We start from the raw sequence: 27,470 nt of genomic DNA on the forward strand, positions 1-27,470 counted from the left end.
TGCTCGGTAGCGCAGAGTCTGATCTGTCAAGATGCACGAGGCCATGAAAAGAAAATAGTTCCGAAGAGTGATCGCCATGACGCTTGAGGTCCACATTTTGTAAACGACAGAATCATCAAGAGATATTTTTGCTTTAGAAGAAATTATAATTTTATTTATATTTTATTGATATCTTTAGTACTTTCATTTATTATTTATTAGAAAATTAATACCATATTTTCTGGATATAAATTACTTAAGAAACATAATAGCAAATTAAAAACAAAAGAACTATTTAAAACCCCAATAATGTAAAAGATATGTTTGTTTTGTTCATTGGAAGAGAGTAAAATCTGATCTCAGGTCTTATGTTCTCAATTTTGTTTCTTTTTTCAAAGAACCAACTTTTAGTTTTGTTAATCTTTTCTAGTGTTTTCCTAGTCTCTCTTTTATTAATTTCTGCTCTAATCTGTATTATTTCCTTCCTTTTACTAACATTGGGCTTAGTTTTTTCTTTTTCTAGTTTCTTGAGGTATAATGTTAGGTTGTTTGTTTGAGATCTTTTCCTTGTTTTAATGTATATGCATTTGTTTATTTATGTATTTATTTAATCCTCACCCAAGGACATTTTCCCATTTTTTTTTCAGGTAGAGTGGGAGGGAGAGAGAGGAACACAGAGAGAGAGAGAGAAACATCGATGTGAAAGGGACACATCGAGTGGCTGCCACCCGCACGACCGACCAGGGCCGGGGACAAACTGCAACCAAGGTTCGCGCCCTTAGTGGGAACCGAACCCGGTCTCTCAGGACCACAGGTCGACGCTCTAACTGCTGAGCCAAACCGGCCAGGGCTAATGTATATGCATTTATATCTGTAGACTTTCTTTTCTCTTAGGACTGATTTTGCAACATTCCACAAGTTTTGGAGTCTTGTTTCAATTTTTATTTGTCTCAAGATATATTTTTTATTTCCCTTTTGATTTATTTTCTGATTCATTGGTTGTTCAAATGTGTTGCTTAATTTCCACATATTTGTCCATTTTCCAGCTTTCCTCCTGTTATTGAGTAATCATTTTATATCATAATGTCGGAAAAGATACTTGGTATAATTTCTACTTGAATTTGTTGAGACTGGTTTTGTTCCCCAACATATGATGTATCCTGGAAAATGTTTTCATATGCACTTGAGAAGAATGTGTACTCTGCTGCTATTGTATGGGAGGTTCTCTATGTGTCTGTTAGACTGATTTCTGGTGTTCACATCTTCTGTTTCACTATTGATTCTGTGGCTGATCTACCCGTTGTTTAGAGTGGGGTGTTACAGCCCCAACTATTACTGTATTGATGCTTATTTCTTCTTTTAGTTCTCTTATAATGTGCTTTATATATTTAGATGCTCTGATGTTGGGTGCATAAATATTTACAATTGTTATATCTTGTAGAATTGACCCCTTTATCATTATATAATGACCTTCTTTGTCTCTTGTGACCATTTTTAGCCTCATGTTCTCAAAAACATGATTTCTTACAAGGAATGGTTTCCTGACAGTGTCAAGATACTGTTTTTGAAACCTGAAGAAAAGTCTCAACTAAATGTATCTGTTATGCTTTAAGGTTTACAAAGAAGATCTACCTCAGCTAAAGCAACAAAGTAAAGAGAAAAACCATGCAGTGCCCTTCCTCAAACGAGAAAAGGCTCCTGAGGACAGCTTGAAACTCCAGTTCATACACGGGTGGGTGGCCTGTCACCAGCCCCCTCACCAGGCGGAGGTGTCCCTCGAGTCTGTGCCTGCCCACCCCAGGCTGGCTCTTCCCTGCAGCTGCACTTGCCTGTGACTGAGACTGTAACCATTATCCTGCCAGTCTTCTCACTGGGTGTTCCGTGGCCACACAGTGTGTGTCTAGATAGTTTACACTTTATGTACTTGCATGATGCATGTGTCACTCAGCTCCTGGTTACTTCACGTGATTCCCTCCACCATCTCTGTCTTCTTTGTTCCCATAGCTCCTGCTCTGTTAGCGTGGCTCCAACTAGAACAGTGTTTTCTTCAAAAAACATGTGGCCCAAATCGTTTTCAGTTGTGAGAATTATATATAACCTTCCAAACTTTAAGTTAAAATCTCAAATTTTTCATCAAAAGTGTATTGTTTGTGAAAAATATAATATCTAGTGTTTTATAAATACTCCACTCATTTATTTTTTTAATCCTCACCCGAGAATATTTTTTCCATTGATTTTTAGATAGAGTGGAAGGGAGGGAGGGGGAGAGAGAAACATTGATGTGAGAGAAAGACATTGATTGGCTGCCTCCCACATGACCCTGACTAGGGTCAGGGATTGAACCTACAGCCCAGGTATATGTCCTTGACTGTGAATTGAACCCGAAAACTTTTGGTCCACAGACTGACACTCTAAGCACTGAGCCAAACCCGTCAAGGCAATACTCCACTCATTTAAATGGAATCAATGGGCCCTGGCCTGTTTGGCTCAGCAGTTAGAGTGTCAGCCCACAGACCAAGGAGTCGGGGGTTCCATTCCAGTCAAGGGCACGTACCTTGGTTGTGCTTCATCCCCAGCCCTGGTCGGGGTTGTGCAGGAGGCAACCAATCAATGTGTATCTCTCACATTGATGTTTCTCTCTCTCTCCCCCCTCTCTTTCCCTCCCTCCCACTCTGTCTGAAGATAAATAGAAAAATATGCTGGCGTGAGGATTAAAAAATTTAAATGGAACCTAAATCCTATAGATACTTGTTTCCCACCATCATCAATTTTAAAAAATACATGGACAAGTGCTTCTATAATAATAGGATATTTTATATCATTCATATTTCTTCTTGACCTCATATTTTTATTCTACTTCTCCCACAGAATTTCACCCTAGTGTGACACTTTTATGTTTGTACATCTTTTCTTGATTGCCCTGTCGTACCTCTGCTGTAGTTCGCATTTCTGCTGCAGTGTTGAAACATGACTAGTCTCAAGTGAGATGTGCCGTAAACGGCTCACCAGATCTCCAAGGTTTAGCATAAAAAAGTAATAAATCTCTTTAAAATGTTTTACATTGATTACATGTAGACATGATAATAGTTTAGACATATTAGGTTAAATGTTCTCAAAATACATTTCATCTATTTTTATTTTTTTACCATGACCATTAGAACATTTTAGATCACCTGTGTGACTCACGTGGTATTTCTATTGCACAGTGTTGCTCTAAATGTTAACATTTTTATAGATTAAATTATTGTTAGAACTATTGGTAGTGCACAGATGACTAAATCAATCTAAATATAGTACAAATTCTGATAGTTATTAAACAAAAGATTTTATTGTAAAAAAATTATTTTAATAAGATAGAGTTTTTCGGTGAGTTCAGATACAGATTTATATACATCCCAACTGCTAGAAGGTGACAAAGTGTCGCATTAATTCCAGTTCCATTTTTTAATCTATGTAAACATTGAGAAAGCTTATTCACGTAAATAAGTTGGCGAGAATGGGAGCACTTTCATGATAGCTACATTACTCAGTCCTTTAAACTCCTCCTGACTTATAAGCCAGAAATACGTACTGTGATTTTGATATATCACACAATATGTCACCTAATGATCTGATTAAATCTCACTTTAATTTTGTTAAAAGCAAAAACATTGGAAATCACTTGACTTGGAAAAGGTCTTCTTATCCAGACATTGGAGTTGTTCACTTTCAACATCCACACTTGTATTGTGAACTGTCCCTTTGTTTTGGCATCCCGAGAAGGTTTGGCTTTCCAGGGGAATGTACCATAGGAAGAGTCCAGATGGACCAGAGGAATGACTTCCTAAGTGTGAGGAAGGCAACTGTGAAAGGGGAGGTGATAAAGGAAAACCTGCACCTGGCCACGGTGTTCTCAGATTGGCCAGTTTTAAGAGAGCACATCCAATAGCCGAGGATCCAGAAACAGATTCCATTAACATGATCAGTGCCCACTTTCCCTTCAGAAAGTCGTTCCATGCCCTCCGAAGTCCTCATTCCTCGAATACTGAAGTTAAGCAACTATGAAGACACCTGGGTTTCTACTTGAGCATATCCCTGGGCTAGCTTTACCTTCTGACAACTCCTGCTCTGTTCACTCACCGTTGATTCAAACGCTGTGCATTTCTTGGCCCTGTGCTTCAGTTACAGAGGCTACGACTGCAGAAACAATCTGTTCTACACGCAAGCTGGAGAAGTGGTCTACCACATCGCTGCGGCTGCTGTCGTGTACAACAGGCAGCAGCACTCCCAGAGGCTGTACCTGGGCCACGATGATGACATCCTCAGCCTGACCATCCATCCAGTGAAGGACTACGTGGCCACGGGGCAGGTACATAGCTCTCCTCTAAGATGGGGCCTAGCCACGGAGAGGGAGGATTTAATTTTGAATCTACTTTACATATTAGAAATTCAAGAAGTACTTGGTAGAAGTAAACCTGAGGCAGGAGGCTGACGGTGTAGTGAATGCTGGATTATTTCAGGATGGTGAGAAAATCAGCCAATACCTTCTAACCCTGTTGGAAAACCTCTGAGAGATTCTTATCTTAACATGAATTATCTGTGAATAGAATTAACTAAAAAAACATAAGTTCCATGAGTGCAGTCTGAATATACTTTCCTCATCATTGTATACACAGTACTTAATATTTCCTAGGTACTCAATACTCAATGAATGTTTATTGAATGAACCATCTTTTTTTCTTAGCTTAATTTTCTCATTTTCTTCTTGTTGATAGTATTACAGATGCCCCCCCCACCCCCATTGCATACTAGTATAACATCTAATGTTTTTTAAAACTTTAAGTCATATAAATTTTGGCTAACTTATTATTTTGTATTTTTGTCTTTCAAATAAAAACTCTAAATTTCATCCGAACCATTTGGGAGTGCCTAGCCTTTGGATGGAGCCTGTGATGGAAAGCCCTGTGTTCAGCCCTTTGTGTGGGGAAAGGAAGGGGTAGTGTTAACTTAGTAAACAAGAATCTGTTAAGTTCAGGTTTATTACCTTGCTGGTAAAGTAGTAATACTGTCAACAGTATTATCAGTTTTGTACTGTCAACAGTATTTTCAATTTTGTACTCTTTTCTTCTGTTGTATAGATTACATTTTTGTTCAGTTTTATCATGGGCTTTTTAAAAAATCCTCACACGAGGATATTTTTCTATTTATCTTCAGATAGAGTGGGAGGGAGGGAGGGAGAAACATCAACTGGCTGTCTCCCACACGACCCCAGCCAGAGCCAGGGATGAACCACAACAGAAGTACGTGCCCTTGACTGAAATCAAACCCACGACTCATTGGTCCGTGGGCCAACGCTCTAACTGCTGAGCCAAACTGGCCAGGGCTGTCAAGGGCTTTAAACTGAAGGTTAACTGATTCTCAATAGTTTCTAAGTGGAATCCAAGAAAAACTCTGGAATGAAGGTCAAAGGTTAACATGAGACAACTGTTTCTGAGACTTGACATGCAGGTGGTGGAAGTCTTTGACCAGGGTTCCCGGGCTGGCGTTCCTGAGATCCCCCAATATGCATGTTGGGGGAGAGGAGGCCCTAGATTTCATCTTGTTTGTAGAGGGATTACACCCATCCAGAGGGACAGAGCCCTGGCTCGGCACGCGGGCCGCTGCCCTCCGGCTGAAGGCTGGGCCGTCGTTCCGCACGGCCGGCAGTATTGAGTTTCAAGTAACTGACCACTGCTTGGCCTTTTCACTCTTCCTGCCCCACCCCACTCCCCCTTTTGTTTTGTCTTTCTCATAGAAAGATGATTTTGGTTCATGGGCATTCAATAATCTTCCACTGAAAGAAAAACAGAGATTGGCTCTTTATATAGCCCCCCGAGGAGACACGCACTTGATACTGTAGCTGGTGGGAGGCACACCGACGACACCGCCGTAGCCACCTTGAGCACCTGGGCCTCCACAGACCAGCAGGCGCCGGCGGGATTCCGCCCCTTACGCACATGGCTTATGTCCTGTTTCTCCTTTTACGAGCAGCGTGCCCATCAGCTGTCCCCTAGGTATTGCAAGTGAGGAAAACCACTTCACTGTTTTATTGTCTCTGTTACTGGGCATTAGTGTTCGGAAGCGTGCGTGCCCTCCAGGAGGCTCCACCTTGACGAGAGAGGCCACGGAACTGCGGTTTCCAGGGGCCAGGCAGGGCCAGGCCTCTTGAGGTGGGTCACGTAACCGCTGTGGGTTCAGGAACTCTGACGATAGTGCCCTGACAACATGCAGCTGACTCCTTGCCCAAGAAGTGGACTCTTTTTTTTTTTTTGGTATGTGCCCCTAGCCGCTAGGGCCCAGCGGGAACTGAACCCAGGACTCTCTGGTCCGCAGGCCGATGCTCCAACCGCTGAGCCAAACCGGCCAGGGCCAAGAAGGGACTGTCGTGTGGAGCTGAGAAGAGCAAGGGAGAACTCACAGAGACGAACGGCAGTGGGCGTTGGAGTGAGTTCTGAAAGTCCCTTAACCAGAGCCATGCGCCAGGCTGGCCCCCTGGCACCCACTTGATGCCAGGGCAGCCTTCTTAGACTCTTCCTGCTCGGCTTCCTCACGCGGAATAATGGAGCTGGACCAGATGCGCGTCTTCCTACTCTCCAAAAGTGTGTTGTTTTAAAAATTTATTTCTGAGCAGCACTTGACTCTAAAGAACGGACTTATTCTTATTACGATTTGTAAGTAATTAACACACTCACCCTGTTATTTAAGGTGGGAAGAGATGCTGCCATTCATGTGTGGGACGCGCAGACTCTGAAATGTTTGTCACTCCTGAAGGGACACCATCAAATAGGAGTGTGCGCACTTGACTTTTCAGGTGAGCCTGTTCTCCACCGGTCACCGACGCACGGTTCTGCGTGTACTTGAGGCTTCCTTTCTCTTTCTAGCATCCTCCTCTTTACTTGAGTTCTGCTTGTATATCCACGCCGCAGTCTTAGACTAGAAATCAGATCTGTTAATACCTCATGAAGACACGTGGCTTTCAGATTCCACGTCCTTTCCTCCGTTCCGCTCTCCCAAGTCATTGCCCCCGCCTCGCTCTGTGTTCCGTATTTGCTTGCGTGATTTGAAATCCAGAGCAGCTGTTGCTGTTGAAAGACTGAGTTGCAAATGTCTGGCAGTGACTCAGACCATCAATTTTAACTCTCCAAGTCAGTGGGCGCCCAGCACTTGTGATTTAAACCGTGAAGAACTAGAGCAAGAGCCGCCAGGTCTCTGCAAAGGGCCACTTGACACCAGTGGTGTTTGGGAAATCCATTTCATCTTGAAAAATAGAACTACAGGTTCCACCTTTTTAATTTAAAATTTGAACACAGTACTATAAAAAATGCTAACAGATAGGTATAACTTTCTTTAGAGTAAAGCCATGTCCTTAAAGTAGAATTGGAGACGGGACCTATCAGAGGGGTGCTCTTACCTAGAAATTTTTAATAATCCCAATAGTAGAAATGAGATCAGTAGAAAAAATTCTTAACTTTTCTACAGAAAACTGATTCTATACATTCTTTTTCCGAAGTTCCATGGAATGTTTGCTATGTGCAGTGGGTACACTATTGGTCGTTAAGTTCCATGATTTCACACCCCGTTTCTCTCATGTGTCGCTCTCTCTGCTCCTGGTTCAAGCCCTCACTCTTTCTCATCTGTGCCATGGTAGTCATGCTGGTCTCTGATCCCGTCTGCGCTTCTCCAGCCTGCACACTCTGGAGTCCTCTGGAAGCACAGGTGCATCGCCACCACATGGACGCCCCTTGATTGTCTGACTCGGGGCTGGTCGCTTGGCTGGACGTCATGGCCTTCCATGATCCGGTCCACCTCCCTTTGCGGTGTTTCCACCCACGAACCATTCATGCCCTTGACATCTATCTAACTGTAGAACTAAATGCACTCTTGTCCTTTTTTGCCTGTGTTCCTTTGCTCATGCTGTTGCCATGTGTCTGTTCATGTTCAAGTCCTACCATCCTTTAAGATGAAAGTTTTCTCCTCCATGCTTCCAGCGAGGAATAACGTGTGCCTTCTTCTGCATCCCTGAGCCATTGTTGTCATTGCTCTGTGGTACCTCTTAGAGTCCATGTGGCACAACAGTTGCTTGTGTCGACATCTCTGGTGCCCTTCACATGTAGGGGGCTGCTGGGCGGCACGGCTCACCTCTGCCGCTGCGCATGCAGAGTTATGGACACAAAAGCTACTCAATAAAATTCCTTTATTATTATTTATTGATTATTTACTCATTTATGTTGTGAATAAATGAATGAATGAACAAGTAGGGTTTTGCTTAATGTACTTATTCTTGGCTTTTACTACTATTATTAGAACTTCACATTTTCACCATGTTGGGAAAGTTATTTTTATTCTCTAACCAATAACATGGTGCAGTTTGGTGGTGGTGTGTTTGATGACATTCACATTCTCACATACTGTAAACTACTATATGAATCTGAGTTGTTAAATCACTGTTTCTATTATACTTTCGTTGGCTTTTGGATTAGTAAAAATCAAAGCTACGCAGTTTACCTCTGCACTGGCGGCACGCGAGGTGGAGAAGGGAAGAGAACTACTCGCATTCCACCTGCCAGATAGCACACCCAGTAAGCAGCGAGCTCAGAGTCCTAACCCTCCACAGGTTTGATGGACAGTGGTCTTGCAGTTGGTGTGCCACGTGTCTATGATAAAGCAGTAAAATCTCCAAATACGTGAATGAATTTCTTCTGTGTTTTTCATAGTTCCACTCCTCAATGACCAGACTGCCCTTTTCCTAAAATTAAATAAGCTAGCAGATACATATGTGTATACTTAATGTAAAAATAATAATAAGTATGCTGTAAAAGAATGGTGAGATACTCATAAAAGTAGCAAAACTAAATAAAAATAACAAAACCTAAATGTGTACTAGATCATAAAGAATCTAATGTATTCATATCTTTGGCAGCATTGAAAATTAACTCAATAATTCTAGTAAACAATTTGGCACCATATAATAAAAGCTATAATTCAAAATGACAAGTATGTAGACTATGTGTATTTCATATGCATTTTTATGTATCAAGTAAAGTAAAAAAAGTAGAACTCAAAATAGCATCTATTCACTGATTTCATCTGAAAATGTGTGTATGTGAATTAGCATATAAATAAAGTAGCAAGAAATTGAGAATAATAGAATTTAATAATCATTAGATTTTTTCCCATAGAATTGACTGATTCTTTTTAATTTAGAAGAATCAAAAGAACTAACTCATGTTACTTAAATACCTTTATAGAAAGGAATTAGAGGACCGTTGACCAAAGATATTAATTATGAGATGAGTTAGTAAGCTGCTACCCAGTAACTAGGTCTCTGAATTTCTGAGAGCTCACATCTCTTCTGGGCTTAGTAGTTTTATGGTGATTTTTTTTACTGATGTTTTATTGAAAAAAACATTTTTTTTGGAGCGACAGGAAGGGGGAGAGGGGGGTGAGGGGAGAGAGAGAAAGAAACATCTATGTGAGAAAGAAACATTGATCAGCTGCCTCCAACCTGGGCATGTGCCCTGACCAGGAATTGAACTGGTGGTGACCTTTTGGTGTATGGAACAGTGCTCAACCAACTCAGCCATGCTTGCCAGGGCTGAGTTTAGTAGTTTTATAAAAGAAAGATAAAAAAAAAGAAGTGAACTTGGAAATCATTCCCTCATAAGATAGCCCTGCAGATCATTGCCCAGTAGAGAAACCAGATGCTCAGGAAGAAGTTAAGGGGCTGATTGCTGCTGCTCTAATTCTCATCTTGGGCAAATAAACCCCTAGATATGAAATATATTCTGCATTAAAAGTATAATTTCATTTTTAACAATACAGCCTCCATTTCCCAGGTGACAGTCACCGGGAAAGAGCCGGTTTGCTCAGCACTTGTGTTATTGTGGATTGTAGGAAGTTGGGTTTTCGCCTCCGAGTTTAAGGAGACAGTTGGCAGTTTTAGAATGCACCGCTGGTACGGGACCCAGGAAGCGCGCCCACTAGTGTCTCTGATGTTTGATCTGTCACCTTGAGTAGCTACACGCAGATGAATCGTGGGGGTTGATTGACCTTTGTGGTCCCTGTGGCACCTCCTGAAGGTGTAAGCTGAGGCCTCTCCACTTTAACTTTATTGCCAGTACTTTGTGTCACAGTACAACCTTAGTCTTCAGCAGATCCATGCACCGCTTCACAGGCCTAACAGGACCCAGAGACTTTGGTGCGGCTCAGGGAAACGTCAGACAGGGGCCGATCCAGGGCTGGAACCCAGGTCTCCTGGCTGGGTGGTCGGCACTGTGGGGAGCCCCCTCCTCGGTCCTCTGCCTTCTGCCCCCCACCAGGACGGTGTAACTTTGGCTGAGCCACATGCCCAGAGCGCACCATGTGCTCCCTTACTTCCCTGCTCCCCTGCCCAGCCAGTGTCTCTAGCTGCCTCTCCCCTTCTCCAGGATAAATGAGGAGTGGGCAGGGGGGTGCATAGATGCTGCCATGCAGAACCCCCCCCCCCAGTGAAAAGAGTCCCCCATCCTGGAACAACCCTTAGTCACACACTTACCTGAAAAGGAGCAACTATACTTTCCTTTTGAAAGCTGCGAGAAGTAAGTCAAAATCCCAAGAGAGGAGATGGGATCCCCCTGTTTAACCAAGAGGGTACCAACACTGGTTGTGGTCTAGCTGGTGGCCACTCCCTGTGCCTCAGTACCCCGCATCCAACTGTCTTGCACACGTCAGCTTATTTGGGGAGGTACTGTGGAAACATACGGATAAGACTTTTGTCTCTAATTAGAGAAAATGTTGTCATGCAAGGAAAGCCGGCACATGGTGTGAAAACTCAACAAAAAATGAGCCGTTACACGTGAGGATGTAGATTCAGCTATTGTTGCCACTGTTGCAGAGCAAAGAAAATGGAGACACTGTTAATCCAAAACGTTTCTTACAGCACAATCCATAACTCCGGATTATGTCCCCAGGAAAGACTCTCTCTTACTCGAGCCGCTCTTGAACTGTGACGGTATCGTCACCGACAGGGAAACGGCCCTGTTTCTGTGCTCACGGCGAGGGAAGGCCTTCCGCCTGGACAGAAAGCCAGATTGGAAAGAGGATGTTTCAGCCACACAAATATTTTCTAACCTAAAATCCTCCTATTCTTTAAAACCTTCACTGAATCAGACTGATTTCCACAAGGGCACCTCTAAGACTAATTTGATTTCATTGTGTTCAATTCTGGGAAAGAGAAAAAAAAACCTATGCATTTTTTATGAGCTTTGAATACAGGCACCAACTTGTAATTGTCTGAATAAAAAATTTCTCTTTCTTATTTGCCCTTTACTGTTGACATTAAGTGCCTTAGAATTATTTCTGGACTTTGTCACAAAATATCCATAATTAATACATACTGTGACTGGAAAGATTGGAAAGAACATTACTTAGACTCTAAAAATATGGCTGAAAATAAAGAAACTCAGACGAACTAGTTAAGGAACAATGGACCTTCAAAGCTAAGGTCACAGTGTGGGGGGAGAATGAAAACTGGGAAGAAACTGAAAAGTAGCAAATTATATTCCAAACTATGTGGTGTGCAGAAATAGCCTAAACCTTCAGAATTCAGGAAGAGTCACTAATCATGGAGACGTAGGGCACAGCACAGGAAAATTGTCAATGATATTCTAACAACAAAGCGTGGGGCCAGGTGGTACGGGAACTTTCAGGGGACACCCTGGAAAGGGTATGCTTGTCTAACCACCATGCAGTACACCTGAAACTAATACAAAACAATATGGAGTGTAAACTTTAATTGAAAGATTTTTTTTAAAAAAGGAAATGTCACTACCTTAAAGAAGAGATACAGGGTTGAGACAGCTCTGGTTTTGTGCTACTGTATCTTCCAATGCTACTCACAGCCAGGATGCTCGCCTAGGGGTAGGACGCTGGCATAACAGTGAGGACAGTCAATGGGGACTTGCAGAAATTTTCATTTAAAAAGCCATGAAAATCAGCTTACTCTGAGGCCTTCCTCAAAAGAGATAAAACTTTAAAAATTATCATCTTAAATGTATGGATGCTTGTATTCTAAGAAGGACATATTAAAATAGCTGTGCAGATTTAAAAAGAATACAAAATATAGAATTCATGAATGCAAAAAAGAGACCTTGACTATTTGCACAGTGTTGTTGAAAGGAATGGAAATTGAAACCATTAAGAATGTGTAGCTGTGCAAGCTGGTCCATCCCCGTTCTCTCCACGCCATCCGCATGCGCATTCCATCTTCATCGTCTCCGTCCTCCTCAGTCACCAGTGTCATCAGCATTCTTTGAAAACCGACTCAGCGTGAGGATCACAAGGGAAACGTCATATTGCTATACGCCTTAAAAGAGCTTATAATCTAAAAAGGGAGACAGAAGACTCCAACAGAAATAAAATCACCCAAATACAAAGGCATACTAATATAGAAATATAACCAGGCTATACTGAGATATGGAAAAAGCAATGTTGTTGGTAATGAACTGTAAGTCATTCCCGTTCTCTTCTCCCAAACGCATAAAAAGAGCCCTTGCCCAGTTTAAAGCCTAGTAACATTTAAGTGTAAGGACGTAGCATTAGTTGTGATTTGGAAGACACATTTGTTTATAATAATCACCTGATGGTGAATTAGCCCTTTAGGAAGTTAATGTCTTCATCTAATACTTGTACTACTGTAGCCTAGTAGCTTGAAAGGATTAATGAATTTTCAAATCCTTTCCTCATACTTAGTAGTAGTCCAGGATTTGGGAGGATTTGGTTTGTTAAACCAGGCTCTTCCTTTCTCTGACTGTCCTTCTTCCTCCAGAAAAGAAGCAGACTTCTGTTCCCTGGTGGTTGTGGGGGTGGGTCTCTGTCACAGGTTGGGCACTGGTCAGCGTTTGGGGGAGGGTAGCCAGGTTTAGCTTAAACAAAAACAGGAGGGCCAATTAAATTTAAATTTCATATAAACAGATAGTTTCTTTTTTAGTACAAGTATGCCCCATGCAGTATAAATATGCAATGTAAATATAAATATTATATGGGACATACACTAAAAAATTAGTCCTTGCTTGTTTGAAATTTCATTTTAACTGGGCTTCCCTCATTTTTTCCTGGCAACTCGAACTTTGCATCTACCCTAGGCCTGCCTTTGAAACTGTGCCCCTGAATGGACTGGGGAGGAGCAGCTGACCACATGCTTGTGTTTCGTTACCCTAATGTTGGTCCCCTCTAGTCGGAGAAGCCTGCAGGGCTGAGCACAGTGAGCTTGGTCACCTGTCTCCCGGCCCCGACCGCTGACCTAGGGACCTTGTCCTGTGACTCTAGCTCTGGGAGGAGGCAGCAAAGGAAAGACTTACTGACCATACTCTTCTTCTGCCTTGAGGGGGAAAAGCAAATTAGCTATTTTGATTTCAAATGTAATTTTATGCATATTTTAAAAATTTTTTAGAAAATAACCTCAATAACCAAACTATAGTAACCATTGATAGTATAAATAATATTTAATACTAAAGGAAAATGTTAATCAAATAAATAAAAATATTAAATAATAGTATGTTCAGTAATATCCTAATTTTGTTTTTCTAAAGCACATTTACGTAGAGAAAAGAACTGACAGGATGTACTTCGAATGTATGCCTAGAAATTTGGATTGATTTTAAAATGTCCTCTATCCACATTTTCTAAATGTTCTGTAACAAGCAGACCACATTTGAAATAGGGAAACTAAGAAATTATGATTTTTTTTTAAATCACAAAATCACCCTCTGAAAGAGTTCTTGAAGTCAAATTTAGTTTCTAAATGTTCTTACCTTGGAGAGTTAAACAGAACCCAGTTTTTTAGAGCTAAAAATAGACTGAGTCCCAGAGCCAAATGGCTCTTCCAGTCAATGTCATGAGATTTGTCTGTCACAAAACAGACAAGGTTGTCATGACTTACCTGACTCAGCCCTGTGTCTGAGACGGGATGTTGGGTCAGCGATTTCCTTCGGCTGCAGTCATTGTGAATTCAGAAGCTCAGTTGTTACTGGCTATGCGTTTCCTTTAGTAAGGTCCCTTTAGTCTCTGATACTTCTAGTATATTTGAGCCTAATCATATACTTAAGGTCAATTTCTCATTCATCTGTATAGTATATAAAATGTTTCGGTGTTTTTCATTGAAGAAATGAGTCATTTGACGTTTGTGTTGTTTTCATACAGCCGATGGAAAATGTCTGGTGTCGGTTGGTTTAGACGATTTTCACAGTATTGTATTTTGGGACTGGAAAAAGGGAGAAAAGATAGCAACAACAAGGTAAGAGGAAGCTGCGAGGGCTGATGGCATGCTGCTGACTATCACGCCTCAGCATTGGTCAGTCGTTCTCATTTTCTGGTAAGATTTCATCTTCAAACTCAGATGATGTTTGCCTGGGAAGCTGAACACCCAAGTGAAAACACGTTGCAACATTTCACGGTGCCACACCTGACCTAGAGCAGTTCATGCTTGTTTCTGGGAATTAGAAAATTTCAAATCCTTTCCAGAGAGCTATTCTTGGCTTTGCTTCTAGTAATGTATGCATTACCTGTATCAAAGCTTTTTACGAGCAGTAGAAAAGGCTGTTCTCAGGCGGGTGCCTCGCCCCTTGTTTTCCCACTGTCTTAGCATCTGGTGAAGGACTGTGAATGTCACTGGAGTCAGGAGTCCCATTCGTCATGAGGTCGTGGCATGCTAGAAAGGAGGCCCCAACATGCGTGTCTGCTGCTCGCTTTCAAAGCAGGCAAATTGTTTCCCTAATCTCCCCGTCTTATAAATAGACTTTTCGAGACTGACTGCTGTTTACGGGCCACCTGTCCTCCTCACCCCAGCCTCCCTCCCTGCTGAATCAGCCCGATGTGAACATTACTTTCCACTACTACCAACGCTGGGCGGAGCTCTTTGCCAACCGTGGTCGGAGGTCAAATCGTTGGCAGCCACGGCCCAGCAGTACAATTTGTTGTCCAAGGCGTGTTATCCATGTACCTCTCTGCTGGCTCCTCCCTGCATTAACCAACTTACTTTTTTCTTTTGTGATATAAAATCATTTTTAAATGAATAGCTTTGAACCCCAGCACTTACTTTTTAAATTAATATTTCCCTCCACAACATTAAGTAGAGAACAAAGTGTTTTTGGCAATTTGATTTAATGAACAAAGGTCTATGAATTGCCGGGGATTCGGAGGAGGAGCAGATGGAGCCTTGAGGACTCCAGCTGACCGTCTTGGTAGACGAGAAGCTGTTCTGATGACTGCGGTTGAGGTGGGATTCTTGGCAGCCAATGGCAGCTCATAAACCCGCGGCCCACGTGGTGCCCTCGGTCTCTCCTCCTGTTCCTCACTGTGTGCCGCGCCCCGTACTCAGATGAGGTCCTGCTCAGGACCCTGCTTTCCTCCTGGACAGACACACTGCTTCAGTTTACTGTTTCTGATAACATCCCATCTGCATTAGTAGGTAATTTCAGGCTAAGTACACGTCTGCATTTCAAAACAAATGCAGTTTTCCTGCGCGAAAACCCTCTGCAGCTGTGGGTGGCTCACCAGTTACATGCCAGAAGCATTGATAGAAATGGAAGAAAGCGATATTTATCAATATAAAAAAGTATATACTTGGTATGCATGACTTCGATTTCATTTAATTAACATGAAGTGACTTAATACCACTATGTTAATAACACTATTTTTGCAATTGCTTCCAAGCCTTGGGCCACATTCCCAAAACAAGACACCAGCAGAACTGCCTTGCCCGCAGGGAACATTTTTGCACTTGTAATAATAACCAGTGCCCTTTCCAGGAAGGATGTTCCAGGATTGTTCGAGTTCTTGGGGAGAATATCGGGGTTGAAAATAGTGACTAAATAATATTTACATAAATGCCTATTTATATAGTATTAACAATAAGAAATTTTTTATAAGTAACCAGAAAAAAATAAAAATTCTATTTCTGGCCTTAAGTTAGGATGCTTAAATGGATAAAAGGTTTAAAAACAGAGGCATGAGAGAAGTAACGAAGAAAAAGAAGTAACACTTGGCCGATGGCACTGACTGGCTTCCGAGAGTCACCGCCGCTCCTGAGAGGACCCAGTTCATTCTCTGAGGACAGCTGGCGTGGTGATATCCCTCCCTCTGCACTTCTGTGTCCCGGTTACTGCCAGCAATGTCACTAGCAAGGCTTAACAACGATCCTGCTTCTGACGGGGCGACTGTTCTACAGCACGCCCCTCACCCAGGGTGTGAGATTTCCCCGTGGGGAGAGCGCACGGTCAGTAGCCACGACCGCATGCCCAGGGCTGACGTGTGCCACCCACACAGCACGGCGTGCGCAAAAGTCACCCCTCAGTTGTGAAAATGATTAAATGAACCTACTTTAATCAGCTCAGAGAAATTAGAAAAATTCAGAATTGGCTCATAGGGTTCTTATTACAAGATCTCTAAGAACCTTGATCCCATCTGAAAATTTTTGCTAATTTTCATGAATGATTTCAGTCACCTCCCTGGGAGATTAAATTTTAGTCTTTTTCTCCTCTTGAAGATTGTTCAGATTTTAGTCTAGTATATAAGTAACCCATTTGAAAACCAAGGCCAGTCTCTATTGGCAGTAGTTAAACGGCCTAGTATCAGTGTCAGGGCAGAACGATGAGACAGTCAGCTGCTCCTGTGCCCCTTTGTTTGGGTTTTCATTGCACTGGGAACATGGCTGTGGGACACAAAGACTATTATTGACATACTTCATCTCGGGGGGTTGAACATTTGGGATCTCAGGCAGAAGGTACCGTCATCAAGCCACGTAACAAGAATATTGCCCATGTTAACATGACATAGTTGTGCTACTAGAATGCCTGGGGACCGTGTAGACCCACAGAGAGCAGGAATGCGGGGCTTCAGAACACGCAGTTCTGTACTGGTTTTGTTGTTTGAGCTGTTTGGGTTTCTCAATACATTTATTGAATATGATAAAGTGTCTTGCCCACCAAATCAGCACCTTTTCTTCGCACTTTTTAAATGTGTATCTCTTTTAAAAATAACATATTAACTTTTCTCTGTTTTCAAAATAATACATGATCATTGGTTACGTATACGTGCATATAAGTTCTTTGGTTTATCTCATCCAATGCTGGGGACTGGGGGGGGGGGCAGGATGGGGAGGAGGGTGTCTAGGGGGGAAAAAGGAGAAACATCTGTAACAAAAATACATTAATAAAAAAAGGTTAAAAAAAAAAGCAAAAAAATTATAATAATACATGATCATTATCAAAAAGTTAAAAAGCCTGGCCAGTTTGGCTCAGCGGTTAGAGCGTCAGCCTGAGGTCCGGAGAGACCCGGGTTCGGTTCCCGCTAAGGGCACGTACTTCGGTTGCAGTTTGTCCCCGGCCCTGGTTGGTCGTGCGGGTGGCAGCCACTTGATGTGTCCCTTTCACATCGATGTCTCTCTCTCTCTCTCTCTCTCTCTCTCTCTCTCTCTCTTCCTCTCTCTCCCTTCCACTCTATCTGTACAAAAAACAGAAAAATATCCTCGGGTGAGGATAAAAAAATAAAAAAAAGAAGGTCCTAGCCTGCACTCTCCCTCCAGGGAACATGCCTGGGCCTTTCCCTTCCCTCTTTACCCCCCACAGGCATGCATCTCCTAACTCTAAGGGACCCCACAAGACTTGCAACAAGGAAGCAATGGGCAGTGGCAGCTCTTCCTGGGGCTAACCCCTGAAGCTCTCTGTCCCTAAGGCCCTGGTTTCTCTGACTTCTTAGTGAGCCAAAGTAACTCAGCCTAGGCTCACTTTCCCACCTGGTCTCTCTCCTGTTGCTTCTGTCTTAGGCCCTTCCTTCTTTCACTGTCCCAGCTTTAATAAACATCCTCTAAAAATCAAAAAAAAAAAAAAAAAAAAAAAAAGTTAAAAAGCATAGAAAAGCACCCAGAAGAAAATGAAAATTATCCATAATTCCACAACCCAGCCATAGCTATGGATAACATTTTAGCACATGTTCTTTAGTCTAGATTCTTCTAGTATTTCTATCCACTTTTATTCATATACAGGATAGAATATATACTGCTCTGTAACTGGCTTTTTCTTTTAACTCACTAACATCATCTCACTGTATTCTAATTTATGTTACCTGGCTTACTCTATATTATTGTTCTATATCGTACACCATTTTAAATCTTTTTGCAAGATGGAATATAAATCAAACAAACCTTCATGCAGTCTCGTTAAGGGTTTCTTTCACAAAGAAAGAGAAAACAAAATCACACAGAAGACTGAGCCTTTATGCAAATGAGAGGGCTGGGATAGCAGCTGCAGACTCCACCTCCCCAGTGCGGCTGCCTGCCCTCGGCTTGGGGAAGCCCATTCCTTCCTTCCTCCCCTGTGCGTGCTGATAGGGTTTGAGGGTGGCCCTCTGGTGAATTATTTATGCCTCAGGCGTGAGGGGCTGCTCTGTATTAGGGCAGCAGTGCTGTCTTCTGTGCTCTTCTCTCAGTTTAGGGCCTGACACTTTTTCCACTTTGATTTTCTTACACACACAGTTGTAGACAACTTCCCTACCAATTTAACAAGTATCTAAAGGAAAAACAACAACAACAACAACAACAGAGTACCCAATGAATGTTCTTTATTTAGATGTGGACATTGATGAAATATTTACATGCCTTCATTGGTCAGGTTAGAACTTCAGCCACAATGGAAACATCATTGCTCCTTTTTATATACGGAGGCATTAGATGGACCCTAAACAATGCTCTCAAAAAAGGTTTTTCTATCTGAATGTTTGACATCGTACGGACAGGAGCAAACAAAACGATGCTCTTTTCAATCTAGGAAATGTAATTTTTAAAAATATCTGTTCTCAGTTTTCATTTTGGTTTTCTCCAGCATCTTATCTCTAAGATGTATATTAATGATTTAGACTTTCCTCCAACCCACAAATCTGGGGATGCTAATGTCCTCTATGGTGATCTGCTTCATTTCTCCACTTTATATTAAGCGTATTTTCTCTTCTCTTTTATCTAAGCTTTTTTCCCTCTGTCCTAATTGTTCCTGATACATCCAGTGACGTATCCTGTCCCTAGTGTTCATGCTTCACTTTTGACTTTTAGAAAAACAAAGAGAAAGTTCAACAGTCAGTTCCTCCCTCCCTGGCTCTCAGTATGGTAGAGCCCACACAATGGGCTCTGATCTGTTCTTTCAGCTTTTCGTTATGGAGGTTTTCAAGGTGAGACAGAAGTGGAGGAGACAGCATAATGATCTCCCTTGTACCATCACCCAACTGCAACATCCTACAAGTGGTACAAATCTCTCCCCTCTCCTTTTTTTTTCTTTTACTTTTTTGCTGTATTTTAAAGAAAATTTAAGACATCATGTCATTTGACCTGTATATACTTTATTAGGCATTTCTATCTGAATAGACACATTTTAAAACTACTGTTTTAGCCCTGGCCAGGTTTTCTCAGTGGTTAGAACATCAGCCCATGGACCAATGAATCTCAGGTTGGATTCTGGTCTAGGGCATGTGCCTCGGCTGTGGTTTGTCCCCGGGTTGTGTGTGAGGTAACCAATCCATGTGTCTCTCTCACATCAACATTTCTCTCTCCCCCCTTCCTCTTCCTCTCTCCCTCCCTCCTACTCTATCTGATGATAAATAGAAAAATATCCTCAGTTGAGGATTTTTTAAAAAAAAACTACCATATCAGCCCTGGCCGGTTTGGTTCAGCGGTTAGAGCGTCGGCCTGCAGTCCTGAGAGACCTGGGTTTGGTTCCCGCTAAGGGCACGTACCTCGGTTGCAGTTTGTCCCCGGCCCTGGTCGGTTGTGTGGGTGGCAGCCACTCGATGTGTTCCTTTCACATCGGTGTTTCTCTCTCTCTCTCTGTTCCTCTCTCTCCCTCCCACTCTACCTGAACAAAAAATGGAAAAATGTCCTCGGGTGAGGATTAAAAAAAAAAAAAAAAAAACCTACCATTTCAATATCACAACTAACTAAAGCAACAGTAATTTCATGTATTACCAAATTCAAAACAAACATTTCTGGTTGTTTCGAAGATGAGAGCGTTGGTTTGTTCAACTCTGCATCCAAACAAGGCCCAGGGCACTGCACCGGCCGTTCTGTCACAGGCCTCTCTCAGATTTGCATTTTCTAGCGGCCCCCTCCCACCTCTTTGTGCCTTGGACGCAGCTGAGGAATCAGCCGTCTGACCTCTAGAACGTTTCACATTCTAGGCGTGACTGACTTCCTGGAAGCGTGCCAGGTATTCCCACGTTTCCTGTAAATGGTGGTTAGATCCATGGGCTTGATTAGATTCAGGTTCAATGATTTTTTTTTCAATGATTTTATTGATAAGTAAATCACATACCATTCAGTTTGTTCATTTAAAATGTAGAGCTCAGTGGTTCTCAGCACGGTTACAGAGTTGTGCACTCGTCACCACTGTCAAATTTCCGAACACTGTCACCACCCCAGAAAAAGGCCCACACCTATTAGCACAAATTTGTTTTCTGTTTCTGTGGATTTTTGTATTCTGGACATTGCCTATAAATGGAATCGTACAATATGAGGTCCTCTGTGACTGGCTTCTTTCACATAGCATAATATTTAAGGGTTGTCTGTGTCATAGCCTGTATCAGTATTTCATTTATTTTTATTGCTGAATAATATTTAATTCTGTGGATATACCACATTTTATTTATTTATTCATCAGCTGAGGGATATTTCAATTGTTTCCATCTTTTGGCTATGTTGATGCTATGAACATTTGTGTACAAGATTTTGAGTAGACGTATGTTTAATTTCTCTTGAGTATATACCTAGAAGTGGAATTGCTGGGTAGCTTTATGTTTAACATTTTAAGGCACCACCAAAATATTTTCCAAAATGGCCAATTCATATTTCCACCAGCAATGAATGAAGGTTCAAGTTCTTCACGTACTTGCCAACTCTTATTATTGTCTGTCATTTTATGATAACCATTCTAGTGGGTGTAAAGTGGTATCTGATTATGCCTTTGATTTTCATTTTCTAATGGCTAATGATGATATTGAGCATTTTTTCATGTGCTTACTGGCCATTTGTATATCTTCTGTGTAGAAATGTCTATTCAGATACATTGCCCATTTTTTATAGGGTTTGTTTTTTTTATTATTGAGTTGTAGGAGTTTTTTAAAATATATTATGATTACAAGTTCCCTATCAAATATGTGATTTGCAAATATCTTCTCCTACATTCAATTTTTTTAGACAAGAATACTAGATATGTACTTCATTTTTCATCACATTGGAAGAAACAATCAGTGGTGTAGTAGAGGTAGAGGCATTGGGAGTGGTACTTCTCAGGTGCAAACAATACGGCTGTATTATCTGTGGAAAAAATTGAAAAGCATAATAAAACCAACTAAAAGCCAGTATGCATTTTATTATTCCCATGAACTATCAATTCTAAACAATGTCAGGGATGGAATTCCTCTCCCCCCAGGGCAGATCCTCCTCCAGCACACCCCTGTGGTACACCACTGCATGAAATGGCTGGTTGTCCTGTTCTTAGTAATACTAAGCTCATTATGGGTTCCAGTAGCACCAGCCTGATCCTACCATTGTAAAGCTTCACATTAATGTATTATCCAATGGTTGTAGCATCCATTTACAACTGTGGACTGAATTGATTATTTAATTAGGGGTCAAAAATGACAATTTTCTAATTCTATCATTCTTCATGTGAGCTAGAATTCTTCTATATATAAGAATTTTCCCTACGAACCATTTGTTTTCTCTAAAATAAAATTTACACAGAAAGTAGTCCTTTATATATTAGTTTATTATATATATTATATATATTATATATATTATTATATATATATTAGGGTTATTTGTCCTTTGTCTATAATTTGCAGATATTTTCCCCAGTTCATCATTTGGCTCTTGATTTTGCTGTGGTGCTTTTTGTCATGCAAAAGGTTTTTATTTTAATGTGGGCAAACTTTTTACTGCTTCAAGACTTTGAATCATACTTAGGAATGTATTCCCCATTCTCAGGTTCAAAGAAAATCATCATACTTTCTTCTAATCGCTATAGCTTCTTCTTTTCATTTAGATCTAAACCATTTGGAATTTATCCTGGTATCTGTTAGGACGAACAGCTCCAATTTTATCCTTTTTCCATATGGCTGTCGAGGTGTTCCAGATATCATTTTTCTTTTCCTTTTTAAATAGACCTATTTTATAGAACAGTTTTAAGTTCACAGCAAAACTGAGCAGAAAGTAGACTTTCTATGTCCCCCCTACTCCCCCACCCCCACAACCTCCTCCATATCCCCACCACCAGAGTAGTACATTCATTACCGTAGATTGACACAGCAGCACCTACAGTCCATGGCTTGCATTAGGATTCACTCTTAGTGTTGTACATTCTTTGAAGTTTGATAAATGCATAATGACATGTGTTCACCATTATAATATCATACAAAATAGTTTGTGTTCTAAAAATCCTTTATGAAAAAATAAAAATTCATTGTGTAATGCCTACTCATCCCTCCTTCCTCTCTATCCTGGCATCCAACAATCTTTTTACTGTCTCCATAGTTTAGCCTTTCCAGAATGTCATATAGTTAGAAGCATACAGTATGTAGCTTTTCAAGATGAGTTTTTTTTTTTCACTTAGTAGTATTCACTTAAGATCCTTCCAGGTCTTTTCATGTCTTGATAGCTCATTTATTTTTATTTTTATTTCCTTTTTTTATTTAATTAATTAATTTATTTTTGTTACAGATGTTTCTCCTTTTCCCCCCACTGATACCCCCTTTCCCCCCCTCCCCACCCTGTCCCCAGCTTTGTTGTCCATGTCCATTGTTCATGCACACATGCATATAAGTTCTGTGGTTTATCTCTCCCCCACCACCTCTTCTGGGGATTGTTCATTTCTTTTTAGCACTGAATATTATGCCATTGTCTGGATGTACTGCAGTTTGTTTATACATTCAAGTTCTGAAGTACATCTTGGCTGTTTCTAAGTTTTGGCAATTATGATTACAACTGCTGTAGACATCCATGTGCAGATTTTTGTGTGGATGTATGTAAGTTCTTCACTCTTTTAGGTAAATACCCAGGAACACAATTGCTGGATCTTATGTTAAGAGCATGTGAGAAGCCACTAACCTGTCTTCCAAAGTGGCTGCACCGTTTTGCGTTTCCATCAGCAGTGGGTCAGAGTTCCTGTTGCTCTATATTCTCATCAGCATTTGGTGACAAACACCATTTATTTTAAAAGTTCATCTTTTCCCTCATTGACCTGAGACTTTATTATATATTGCATTTTAATATTCATTTGGGTCTCCTTCTAGATTTTCTGTTTTACCATTGGTATTCCAGTCACTTATGCAGCAGTACCACTCTGTTTTAGTTATGAAGGCTTTATGGATTATTTTTATATCTAAGAGGGTTACACTTCCCACTCTGCTCTTCATCGTCTTCATACTTTACCTGGTCATTCCTGCTAGTTTATTCTTTCATAAAAACTTTAAAATTAAGGTATCTAACTCCAGATTAAATACAGACATCTAGTGCTATTTTTATTAGCATCAAGTTGTATTTATAAAGAAAGCTAAGGAGAATGAATATCTCTGTGGTTGAGTTTTCCAACCCAAGAATATAGGATGTGTTTCTTTATTAAAAGTCTACTTTTGGCCCTGGCCGGTTTGGCTCATTGGCCTGCGGACCAGAGAGTCCCGGGTTCGGTTCCTGCTAGGGGCATGTGCAAAAAAAAAAAAAAAAAAAAGTCTACTTTTGTATCTTATAAATGAAGGTGGTGATATTTGTTTTACTCATTTTATATATTTCACATTTCTGATAGAGCCCTGTCTTCCATTATATTTTTAACTGGTTATTGTATATGGTAAGGATAATGACTATGCTTTTATTGTTTGTATTTTATTATATTTTCTGTCACCATTTATCCCCTCGATGCCCTCTTCCACCTCCACCCTCTCCCCGTAGAAATCACCACAGCTGTCCATGAGTTCTCTTTTTTCCTTTTTGCTCAGTCCCCCAACACCTCCAACACTGCCCCTAACTCCAGAGCTGTCTGCCTGCTCTCCATCTATGAGTTTATACTGCAACTTTACTAAACTATCTTGTTCGTAGTTATTTTACATTATTTTCTTTTGAATTTTCTGGACATATTATTATATCCTCTGCTAATAGAAAGTTTTACCTTTCCCATTCCAGTTTTTGGGCCTTTAATTTTTAAAATCTTGTCTAACTGCATTAGTTAATATATTCAATATGATGTTAAATGGTAGTGGTAATAGTCTTGTTCCTGACTTTATTGGGAATGCCATTAAGTAAGAATCTGACTTTTGAGTTCTCTCTCTCTCTCTCTCTCTCTCTCTCTCTCTCTCTCACACACACACACACACACACACACACACACACACACACACCATGAGTACTTGAGTACTGTTTCAGCACTTTCCATTTTTAAAAAAGGTAAGGTAAGGGCACAACATTGCTGGAGAGCCAGCCTGTGTGTAGTTGGTCTTGAATGAGTGGATTTCTCAGTGAGAGTTACGGAGTGCAAGGAAATAGAAAAGTCTGAAGCATCCATTGATTTCTACTTCATTGAGTGAGGAGTGTTTTTAAATTACAAATAAGTGTTAGATTTTTGTCAAATACCTTTTCAGCATCTGTGAATATAACATAACTTTTCTTCTTGTATATATTAATGTAATGAATTGTACTATTTGGTTCCTTAAAAATGACTCACCCTTGTATTTGGTTATAATGTATTGTTTTTAATATGTTATTGGATTCTCTTTGCTAATATTTTAAGATTTTTGTATCTATATTCATAAGGGAGATTGGTCAGTCATATTCTTTTTGTTAATTGCTTTTCTTTTACATAATGAAATGCACGTCCTAATGTCCCAGGGAAGACCATCAAGTAGTTCATTAAGACCAGGAAATCCTTAGATTCTAATGCAATGACTCTATAGTCGAAGCAGAAATTTCCGTGGCTCTGTGGAATGCCAGGCCTAGAGTCAGTCCCTATATTTATGTCCTGCCTCTCGGGTTAGAAACCTATGTTTCTGAATGCATAGCATCTGAAAGTTCTTTGAATCAATAGATAACATCCTCTCTCTCCACGGACGTGAACCAGGGGCTTCAATTTCTAGTGAATACATTTTTAGCTGAAACTAATTTAACCCAGAGTTATGACTTCCACAGTAAGAATATTACATTTGAAGCTCCTCATTAATACCATTGCAATATCTTCTCCCTCCTCCTATATCAAACCTCATATCCCAAGAAGTATTCACAATCCTGTGGCGGTGACATTAATTTTATCTTATAGAGACATTCTGATCCATTTTAGATATTTCATTAATTTGTTTAAAGCATGATTAACTAGACTTTGCTAGCAATATTAAAGAAGAAAGGGCTCAAACTTGCAAAGAAAAGCCAATGCTTATTATTTTAATGTAGACTCTATGTGTATTTTAAGTGATTGTTTAACTTAGTTGTCCTGTTCCATGGGCTTAATGAAAGTTAGACTGAATGAATGCTTTTATTAAAACTCTGTATCATTACTTCCATCAAAACTGGACTTTTTTTCTTACTCATCTCTTACAGAGGACATAAAGAAAAGATCTTTGTGGTCAAGTGTAACCCTCACCATGTCGACAAACTGGTTACAGTTGGGATAAAGCACATCAAATTCTGGCAACAAGCAGGTACCGTTGTTGGGGTTTATCATTTACGTGTTGAGAGCTAAAGAAGACCATGGCTGCTGCCTCGCCTGTCTCTGCAATCTAGAATTAAAATGCTCCTAAAAAATACTCTGGTTTCTCTTCAGATCGCACCAATCTTTCGCCTTTTAAAAATGCTCCTAAAAGATATTCTCTCTCAAATTTGCTTTGGACTGTTCAGTGTCTAAGCTGTGAAACTTAGAGCACTCTGTGTGATGCTGTGCGTATTCATCAATATCTAGAAAGCTTTGGAAAATGTTCTGCTGTGAAAATAATTATGTTGAGCCCTCTGTTCTGAAAGCAGTAATTATGTTGCACTGCTGAGTAGCAAGGAAAATAGTCACGTTGGTTGAGTGAATACAGTTTTCAGTGAGGGTTACTCTATTCATCACTGAATTCAGAAAATGGATTAAATCCTGACACTGCACCCGATAGGGGGTCAAAGTAAATATTTGTGGATTATAATGTTAGTAATAATGAGGAGGAAATAAGCATGACAAAACGTGGAGCGCTGTCTTATTCTTCCCACTAATAAGTCATACCTGTTACTAAAATTGTTTCTAAACTCTTAGTATTAGCTTTCACACCAAGACCAGTCTCATACTGGTCAAAACATAAATACGCCACTGTTTTCCTGCTTTTCAAGGAAAGATCACGACCCCAGCAGGCCTGGAGGGCCAGCCCGGGCAGTGTCTGGAGCGAGTCCGCGTCTCTCCGTGCCGGTCAGGGCGTGCAGGGACATGAGACCATCTACGAGGCGAATGTGATGTCCTTCTCCTACACAGTGATTCATTCTTCTCACCCCAAAGTTGCTGTGATAAAAACTGAGGCAAAACATAGATAACATGTTTACATTTCACACTCACAGCCTGTGCTGTTCTATTCTGTGGCTCCGCATCCACAAAGCTGGGCCCAGCTCCCTAGTCGCCCTTCCTCGGGCTGTCACAGGACGTGCGCTGGACTCGGGCTGGACGCACGTCTTGCTGGGCTGAGAAGCATACGAGATGCATATTGAGTCCCCTCTGCAGCCAGACCCCGAGTTCCTTGAAGGCAGGAACTCTCTTCATCTTTATCCCCCAGCAGCGACCACCGTGCCTGCCACAAAGTGGGGACTCAGTAAACTCGGAATTGGTGCATGAGTGAATGAGAAACCCCCTTACACTTTGTCTGACATTTTCTGCTGTTTGCGTACATCTCTGTGCATACACATAATGTCGCCACACTGGGTTTTTCATTGAAGGTAGTCATTCTACATGCTTATAGAAGGTGTCACTTTTTTTTAAAAAGTAATAAATACTCTTGGTCCACTGCAGGTGGTGGCTTCACCTCTAAAAGAGGAATTTTTGGAAGTGTCGGCAAATTGGAAACGATGATGTGTGTCTCTTACGGGCGAATGGAAGGTCTAGTATTCTCAGGAGCAGCTACTGGAGATATTTTTATTTGGAAAGAGATTCTGCTACTAAAGACAGTGAAGGCCCACGACGGGCCCGTGTTCGCTATGTACGCGTTGGATAAGGTATCGTCCATTTTCCAGAATTCCTTTTCCTCATCAGCTTTCTAAAATGATAAGTGAGCCTTAGGAAGGTCCACACCCAGAGAGCCCGTGTCTACAAACAGTACTATCTGAATTAGCAGGTAGTTGTAATGAACCTCCAGTCAAGAGAACACAGGGAGTACAGATATTTTACATTTTCTCTTTCATTTATCATTTTTTCTTCATGTGCAGTTTCTCCCCACTTGTTATCACACTTGCTCTCCCTGGC

General features: G+C 41.0%; 1 protein-coding gene across 4 annotated transcripts in view; it reads left to right on the forward strand.

Moving 5' to 3' along the window:
* Window positions 1–27,470, forward strand: part of EML6 (EMAP like 6) — a 242,075-nt gene that overhangs the window by 143,027 nt on the left and 71,578 nt on the right. For all 4 annotated transcript variants that reach the window (XM_036262726.1, XM_036262729.1, XM_036262728.1 and 1 more), the window contains exons 13-18: window positions 1,593–1,711; window positions 4,141–4,327; window positions 6,703–6,808; window positions 14,176–14,269; window positions 25,592–25,692; window positions 27,021–27,223. In XM_036262726.1, the coding sequence (XP_036118619.1) occupies window positions 1,593–1,711; window positions 4,141–4,327; window positions 6,703–6,808; window positions 14,176–14,269; window positions 25,592–25,692; window positions 27,021–27,223 (810 nt within the window). The remainder of the gene's footprint in view (window positions 1–1,592; window positions 1,712–4,140; window positions 4,328–6,702; window positions 6,809–14,175; window positions 14,270–25,591; window positions 25,693–27,020; window positions 27,224–27,470) is intronic.

The sequence above is a fragment of the Molossus molossus genome, unplaced genomic scaffold, assembly GCF_014108415.1.
Source record: "Molossus molossus isolate mMolMol1 unplaced genomic scaffold, mMolMol1.p scaffold_m16_p_15, whole genome shotgun sequence".
NCBI classification, from domain to species: Eukaryota; Metazoa; Chordata; class Mammalia; order Chiroptera; family Molossidae; genus Molossus; species Molossus molossus.